This window comes from Zingiber officinale, chromosome 2A (genome assembly GCF_018446385.1).
Source record: "Zingiber officinale cultivar Zhangliang chromosome 2A, Zo_v1.1, whole genome shotgun sequence".
Lineage (NCBI taxonomy): Eukaryota > Viridiplantae > Streptophyta > Magnoliopsida > Zingiberales > Zingiberaceae > Zingiber > Zingiber officinale.
The window spans coordinates 149702059-149710726 of record NC_055988.1 but is presented as its reverse complement, the minus strand read 5'-3'; the positions used below and the strand labels follow the sequence as shown (position 1 = coordinate 149710726).

Below are 8668 nucleotides of genomic sequence, written 5' to 3'. Positions count from 1 at the left end.
GAGTGCGGCGAATCAGCGATCTGGTTTCGACAATTACTGAAATAAACAACCAAATTTTCACTTTTCAGAGAGAAAGCATAACGGTAATGATTTGATTTCGATTTTCCAATTTTCTTTCTTCCCTTCTTTGAAGACTTCTTTTATCAAGAAGCTGAGTTACTACTCTGTTTTTTCAAGCCCTTGCCCTGTTCGTCTGCAGATTGAAGCAGAGTTAGTACTGTTTCGATTCTTTTACTCATGGAGAACTTTTACTTCATAAAACTCGATTGCATAGAGTTATCTATACTTTAATATGGTTCATTGTCCTCTAGTTTTGCATCTGCTTCAAGTGATACTGTTCTGTTTCGACCAAACTTTTTGAGTTCCTAAAGTGTTTGCCAAAAATTTGAACAATGTACTATTTCTACAAAATAAATATTGCCATTAACAATCTTTTGATTGCTTGGTCCTAAGTAGACAAATGTATCATTGTATTAACGAGCGGATGGACCATTTAAATATTCCACATGTTCCTTTGTTTACTTGAACTAACAGGACAATTAGGTACTTTGTATTGTAAAAAATAACCTCACCTCTAATTTGTAATGTGCTCATGTATCTCCCTGTGAAATAAAACTTGCTATCTATAGAAGGTTAGGATTTGAATGAGGTTGAGTTGGTAGGGAAGCCACTAGACAACAAAAAGGAAGGGCAACAATACATACAACTCTGGTGTGCTAAAAATGGATGATGATTATATAGCAAAGCACATCAAGAATTGATGGTGACCACAGGACAAAACCCCTAACCCCCAACAAAGAGAAAATAATGTAATAAAATAGGTTGATAAGGCATATACACGAGTTAAAACCTAATCACTATGTACCATAGTATGCCAACAAATATTCTATTTTAGTTTTACCTTTAGGAGCATTTTGTTTCCTTGACCCGCGAGCTAACGTTGCGGGTCGGGGGCCCAAGTGAATCGATCCATCTAGACTTTACTTTAAATAAGTTGATAAAATTTCAAATAGACTCACTTAAATTGTTTAGATGTACAGACCTATATAAATTGACCCATCTAATCTAAATTGACGGCCTTAACTTTACATACAGAACTCTAAGCTACATAGGTATTTTGGAAGCTCACTTTCACTGGCTTTAATCAAGCTCAAATTTATTAAAACAATAAATTTTGTTTGATATTTGTTTTCATTTATTTAACGTTGTGAAATTATAGTTTTTCTTATTTGAAATTTGACTACCGCAACTGCAGGGCATTACCACAACTCCTGTTCCCAGGTCTCATGGGTCATGGCAACTGTGGTCTTCTCTCTTTTTTTGTGTTTTTTTGACCGAATCAGCATCTTAGTCTGAACTAAGTTTGTGATTGGTGTTCCCAAACCGCACATCTTTCAACAAGAAAGTTGGGGAAAGCATATACATTCTTACACTAATTGAGTCTGGAAATTTGAAGCTTTCACAAAGGCACTAGCCAAAACAAGCAATCTCCATGGCACAAGCCTTAACCCTAAAAACTAACAGAGTAGAAACTATGTGAGCCAAAAGGCCGGCCATGTTGGTCTATTGGTGAGAGCCGAAGCAGGGGAGATCTGTGGCACCGTGAACTTTTGTTCCTTCCACTGCTCTTGCGCTGCCACCTTGCTCCCTTGACCCGGCTGGTAGTGTCCGGTGCCGGCGACGGAGGCGCCGGCGGGGAGACAAGGTGGAGGGAACTGGGGCACCTGCGGTGCCAACGCTGGGAACTTGTCTGCCGCCGGATACAACCCCCCGCCGTCCGGCCCCGGAAATGGAAGCGAGCCGTTCCCCTGCGCGATAAAAAAACAGTACTCCCTGTGAAAAACAAGATGCAATTTTTAGGGTTAGCCAATCGAGAAAGGGCACCCTCGAACCGTTGCTTCCTCGTCGACGAGAAGGTCCTCGACTCGCCATCCCGGGCACGTCTTGGTTAGGTATTCCGAGATGCTGCTGGTGGCGCGGATGCCGGTGGTGCTGCAGCTGGTGGAAGCGTCTGCGACCGATGTGTTATTTTCTCTGCTCACGGACGCGGCCGTCTTGGCCTCTGGTCCGGCGGAGGGAAGGGGGGAGGAGATCGGCATGGCGGAGAGCCGGACGCCGCCGAGGAGGAACCTATTGTGTTTCATGGTGAGACGGTTGACAGCGTGGACGGAGGCGTCGCAGTCGTGGCAAAGAATCGCCCGGTCGTCTTGGCAGAACAAGAACCCTCGCTTCTCCTGCAATTCCCAAAACCGAAACCAACAGAGGGTCAATCAAAACCCAACCTTTCTCCGTCGTTCTCAATGGCCGAGGCGGACCTTGCAGATGTCGCAGAGCGGGTGGGATTGGGCGGAGAGGGAGAAGCGGCGGTGCTTGCCGGCGACCTTGTTCGCGCGATGGACCCGCTGGTCGCAGGCGTCGCAGAGCGCGGCCTCGTCGGCGCAGCAGAACACCGAGGCTTCTTCTTTGAGGCACACGACGCAGAGTATCTTCATCGCGCTCCCTTCGCCGTCTTCGACGCCGAGGACGATATGAATGGGAGCTCGGAGCTTTGGAAATCATGCTGGAATTTTTTAAGATTTTTTTTTTTTGATAATTAATAATATTTTAAGATTTGTTTTTTAATGGAAGATGCATCAGACTTTGCTCTTCCACTAATTATTTTATAAAAATATTTATAATCTCTTCTCCTCTATACTTTTCAAATTCCTCATGTTTCTTATTTCTCAATGCTCATTAAAATAAATCAAATCGATTAATGATTGTGTTAGATTCTAATGTGAAAGTTTAAATAATGCTACTATTGAATTGATAAAGATATTTCAAAGTGAAATTTGGCGTCGTGTTAGCGCAAATGAAATTTCATTTGGTGGTGTTTTAGATTTGTGTAATGGGGTTAGAGATAAAAAGTATGGTTATTGGTGCGTCCTTAGGTCATGGGTGACACAATACGAGTTTTTATTTTATACCTAATGTGATCATATGAATAGGCGTCCCAAATTGTGGGAGAAATTTAAGCAATATATATATATATATATATATTTATATTAAAATATTAAAATTAAACTTTATTTTATAAATACAATTAAAATTCCAAATAATTTTAATGTGAAATAAATTATTTTTATTGAATATTGATCTTTCCCTGAAGCTGAGTAAATGGCAACCGGAAATAACGTTGATGTGGGTCTACGTCTGCGGTGAAGGTGCTCGGCTCCTACAATCACAAGTCGTTAGTGCCAAGCCGGGAAGGGGTTCCCGGTGACGGCCCTCCGACGGTCAAGTTACACAACAGCAGAAGGAAAAAATAGAGCAAGTAAAGAAGTGAATAGTGGTGCCAAAAGACGTCTGCGCGTACCTCCGCGGATGGCCACCTCCCTCCTTATATAAAGCTTCGGCGGGCTGACTGCACACTTCCCGGGCAGACGCGCATTCCCAAACTTTCCCCAAAAGCCAACATCGAGAAAGGTCCCTGACGTTTTACTATAACGGGGCGAACGCATCCTTATCAAGGCGGGAAAGGGTCCCTAACGTCTTACTATAACGGGGCGAACGCATCCCTAAGGCGGCGAAATCTTCTCCCGAACGATTTTATGTTCATCAGCGCCGTCAGCCAGCGACATAGACTCCCAAAAGGATGTTGGCACGTATCCCCCATCTGATTTGTCGGCCATTAGTCTGGTTGAACTTCCCTTGATCGACTTGGCCAGCCAATTCCTTAACCTCCTACGAGTATATCTGAGCCGAGCGACGTGAGTGCCTTTGGTCTTAGTACGTTGTAGGCTCAACCAACCCTTCTTGAATTCTTCCGGCCGATCGGGTTGCAGGCTTGGCCCACCTTCAGCGAACTCTTCCGACCGATCGCCGAACTCTTCCGGCCGACCGGCTTGTAGGGACTTCGGCTCGACTAGTCCCTTAGCTGACCACCTCTTGACTTTGACGACCACCTAAGCGTTGAACTTCCTTGTTGGTGGACCCTCCTGGATTATCACCAGATCACATGCCTCCCCTTTAAGTCTAGTCGAAGGAGGCTGTAAGTCCGACTGACTGGACAAAATGTTGCGAAGATATGATTTCCTGCGGGTGTGTCGGTCAACTATGCCAATCGGCCCACCTTCACCGAACTCTTTCCTTTTTTTTTTCTTTTCGAAGGGGTGCTTCTGGCGAGCCGATCGGCCGACATGCAGGATTGTCTATCCACAAGCTTTCTATCCTTGCTCGGTTGGCTCCTAGAGCCGTTGCAGCGCTCTTCGCAAAATCTCTTGGAACCCGCACCAACCCGAGGCATTGATGTGAAGCACGCTTCCTTAATTACTCTGACAACCGCCTTATCGATGTACGCCACGCGTCGCCACCTGCCGGCGCACGTTTGAAGTGACAGGCTGGGATGTGACCTTTGGGTTATTTGAATTTTAACGGCCAGATCTGCCTCTAGGTGTTCGCGCTGTCGATCGGACGGTTAGGCGAGGTCTCTTGATGTTTATAAGCTCGTCGCCGCCGCCTTCCTTCTTCCGTGCTTTCGTTTCCGACGACTTCATCCGTGTTCTTTAGCGATTTCCCCCGTGTTCTCCGATGAATCCTTCATGCTCTCCGGCACATCCTTCGTGTTCTCCAGCAAATCCCTCTGCTTCCCTTGTTGTTCCCATCTCGGGTGAGTCTATTGCCTTCTTCTGTAGCTCCTTACTGCTCTGTCTTCTTCGATTTTCCGACGAGCCCCTTCTCTTGCCCCTGCCCCCCTTTTCTTTTTGCACCTCTTCCCGACTCCTCTTGTTTCCTTCCTTCTGCCATGGCCGGTGCATCGCAGCTTTCGTCTTCTGCCTCGGGCCCTTAGTACGATACTATGGAGTCCCAATTCGACGAGGATGATGCTAGAACCCTAGCCAATACCTTTGAACTCCCTCCCGGCTACGAGATCCATGTCCCGCTAGCCACCGATCGGCCTTCCGCTCCGCCGACCGGCTGTGTCTGCTTCTTCCGCGACCAATTTGCTGTCGGTCTGCGACTTCCTCTTCATCCCTTCATCCTCGATGTTTGTAAATACTTCGGTCTATCACTTTCTCAGCTAGTCCCGAATTCCTTTCGCCTTTTGTACGGGGTAATTATCTTATTCGGCTTACATCGCATCCCCTTGACCCCTTCGATTTTTCACTTTTTTTATTACCCCAACATGTCCGATCAACCTGGCACCTTCCTCTTGCAAGCTCGACCGGGCTTGGTCTTTTTTTTTTTACAGGATGTCTTCCTCCAATAAGCATTGGAGAGAATACTTCTTTTTTGTCCACTTCCCCGACCGGCCCTCCTTCCAAACCACTTGGCAACTTTCGCTGGGGCCTCAACCTTCGCTGTCTCGCTACAAGAACACTCCTGCCTACTTACTTGCTGCCTCCATGCTAGCTGGCCAGAAGTTCAACATTCACAAGCTGCTGGAGGAAGGAGTCTTGGCACTTTTTGGCCTTAGCCCGATCAGCCCAGACGAGCCAATCAACCTAGGTACACCATTAATTTACCTCTTTTCTCTTTATCTAACTGATTTCTTTCTTTATTTTGCAGCCGACAACATGATGCGAGCGCGCTTGGTCGGACAATCGAAGCTTACCACTGCCGATGTTGACCAAGTAGTGGTTGAAGTCTTGGCCGAACGGGGGTTTCAGCCCGAAGATCTCCCCGGACCGACACTGCCCGAACAGGGGCCTACTAAGGAGGTCGGTGGGGAGTCGAACCTGATGCCAGTTGGAGCAGCAGCGACAGGAGTGCCGATCGCAGAGCTTCCGGCGGATCAACTAGCTCCAGAAGAAGGCTCGCAATCGGAAGCGCCACTTGAGAATACGCGCAAGAGGCGTCGAGCGGAGAAAGCTACTCGCTCCACGTCTTCAGTAGCGAGGGTCGCCGATCAGACTGGCGCTTCCGGCCAGATATTGTCGGAGGCCGCCAATATCTCTTCTGATCGGACACCTTCCGACCCTCCCGTTGCCTCTTCCGCCGCTAGTCTGCCGCCACTATTGGCTCAGGGACGTATCCTAAGGTCAAGCATCAACCCCGTACCCTTTTCTTCCCGCGCAGGCCGATCAGCCTCTTCCCATTCGGCCACGACCCGCCGGAGACACGTCACAGCAACCCCCACCTTCCTACCGAAGATCTTTCAGCGCCGGGAGGCTCGGTCGATCAGACTGAACACCGGATCATCATTAGAGGCCATTTGGCCGAGATATGGGAAGATGCGCGCGCCCGGGCAGCGGCCATGCCTCCGAGTGTATTAGCGAACAACTACACTAGGCAGATTACCGGCGTGAGCTTTTCTTTTAGCTTCCATACCGATTAATTTGGCCTTGTTTCTGATCCCCTTCCAATCATGACTTTCGCAGTTTTGGGTGGACGACCTGGCTATGAGCCAGAGGCTCGCCTTTGTGGAGGATGAGCTGAAACGGCTGAAGGAAACCCCCGGTCAGTCGGGTACCACTCATGGTCTAAACGACACTCAGGTGGCTCAGCTGCAGGCCGACTTGGCCAAGAGTGAAGAGCTGATGGCCGCCGAACAGGGTAAGAGTGCCGAGCAGGTCGGGTATATTGACTGACTCAAGAGAGAGATCTCCACCTTCGAGGGCAAAATCACTCTGGCCACCAACCGCAAGCAAAGGGCTGTTGAGGATCTGGAGAAGAAAAATGTGGAAGTCTGGGCTCTCGAGCAGAAGTTAAAGTAGACAGAAGACAAGTTGAAAAATGTCGAAGGTTTGTTGGTGTCCGAGTGGCAAGCCCGCGAGTCCGAAGAAGCCACTTTAAGAAGTCAGCTATCTGACAAGGACGCCGATCTTGCGGTGGTTAAGGCAGATCTGGAGAGTGCCCGGTCGACCTTGGAGGCCCATAAAGAAAGTGAGCATAGCCGATTCGAAGAGATGAAGGTGGCTTACATCCGGTCCGACACCTTCGTGGATAAGTTCATTGCCCGAGTTCTCCTACTCTTTGGCTGCGCCGTGGACAACATTTTTTATCAGCTCAAGAAAAAGGGACACCTGCCTGTCGATCTGCCCGGCTCTACGATTAATCGCGACCAACTCAATGACTCTATCCCCCGAAGATGCCCTGGCTTATTTGGATTGAACCCGTGAAAGTGTTTCTTTTTGCTCGGTTCGCTAAGTGATCTTTTGAGCTGTACTTGTCTGCCACCGTGTGTACCCAGTTGGCATAAACTTTTAAGGCGTAATTTGATCTTGTCTTATCTTTGACGATTTTCTTCGATATTTCGATGGTCTTTGAATATGGTTGGGCTATCGTCTTGTCCTTACTTGTCGATCGATCATACGAGGGCATGCTTTACGCCGCTCGACCGTCGAATACGCGAGGGTTTAAGGTCGTCGCTCGACCGTCAATGATGCGAGGGTTTAAGGTCGCCGCTCGACCGTCGATGAGGCGCTGGATAAGAAATGCACTGGGGGGAATCAAATTATCTTGTTTTCTTCCTGCGTTCAACAAGAATACATACATGCCCGGGTACATGAATTCATTTGCGCACCTCTCATGCAGCTCTGTAAGGTTGGAGGTGGTTGGCGCTCCATGGTCGATCCAGCCTTCTTCCTTCCGCATCTTCTAAATAGTAGGCGCCCGATTGTAGCCTCTCCACGACTTTGTATGGGCCTGCCCATGGGGCCTCCAACTTTCTGACATCACCGACCGGCTTAACCCTTTTCCAAACTAGATCGCCCACTTGAAAAGATCTGAAGATTACTCGCCGATTATAATTTTGCCGCATTCTCTGTCGGTATGCTGCAAGCCGAGCAGCCGCCTTGCTGCGAGTTTCGTCGATCATATCGAGTTCTATCCGTCTCCTCTCGTCATTTCCCTCGCCATAATGCACCACCCGATCGGACTCGACGCCAATTTCTACGGGGACAATAGCTTCCCCTCCATACACCAGATGGAAAGGAGTAAAGTCGGTTCCTTCTTTGGGGGTCGTTTGGATCGCTCATAATACGCTAGGCAGCTCGTCCACCCAACTACCTCCCAGATAGTCGAGTCGCACGCGTAGTATTCAGAGGACTTCCCTGTTGGTGACCTCAGCCTGTCCATTACTCTGGGGGTAGGCCACGGAGGTAAAAGCTTGCTGTATGCCGTAACCATCACACCATTCCTTTAACTCCTGTCTTGTGAACTGTCTTCCGTTGTCCGAGACGAGCCGACGAGGAATGTTGAATCGACATATGATATTCTGCCATATGAACTTCTTGACTATACTTTCTGTTATTCTTGCTAGCGGCTCGGCTTCCACCCACTTTGAGAAATAATTCACCGCTACGAGCAGGAATTTTCTTTGGTCGGTTGCCATAGGAAAAGGGTCGACAATGTTCATCCCCCATTGGTCAAACGGGCATGCGACTGTGGACATTTTTATTTCGGTGGTCGGTCTGTGTGTCAAATTGTGATACTTTTGACAGGACAAACAGGTGGCCACCATGCGGCTCGCATCCTCTTGGAGAGTTAGCCAGAAATATCCCGCCAAAATAATCTTCCTTGCTAGTGATCGTCCGTCCGGATGTCCCCCGTAAGAACCTTGATGCACTTCTCGAATGATGTATTCAGCATCTTCAGCATCCACACACTTGAGCAGGGGACGCAAGAACACCTTTTTATATAACTGCTCACCCACTAATGTGAATCGAGCGGCTCACCTCCGAAGAGT

At 48.3% G+C, this 8668-nt stretch overlaps 1 protein-coding gene across 1 annotated transcript; it reads right to left on the bottom strand.

The window, feature by feature from the left end:
• Window positions 1-1366: 1366 nt before the first annotated feature.
• Window positions 1367-2560, bottom strand: LOC122042641 (B-box zinc finger protein 20-like). Its single transcript, XM_042602869.1, has 3 exons — window positions 2316-2560; window positions 1893-2234; window positions 1367-1808 (listed from the first exon to the last, which is right to left on the bottom strand). The coding sequence occupies exons 1-3, from the start codon at window positions 2490-2492 to the stop codon at window positions 1533-1535; spliced, it is 795 nt and encodes a 264-aa protein (XP_042458803.1). The 5' UTR covers window positions 2493-2560; the 3' UTR covers window positions 1367-1532.
• Between the last annotated feature and the right edge of the window lie 6108 nt (window positions 2561-8668).

Coding starts and splice junctions, on each gene's coding strand:
- LOC122042641 (XM_042602869.1), bottom strand. CDS start 2,492: ATGAAGATACTCTGCGTCGTGTGCCTCAAAGAAGAAGCCTCGGTGTTC. Junction 2,235..2,315: donor CGCTCTGCGACATCTGCAAG/GTCCGCCTCGGC, acceptor TGGGAATTGCAG/GAGAAGCGAGGGTTCTTGTT. Junction 1,809..1,892: donor TCGTCGACGAGGAAGCAACG/GTTCGAGGGTGC, acceptor TTTATCGCGCAG/GGGAACGGCTCGCTTCCATT.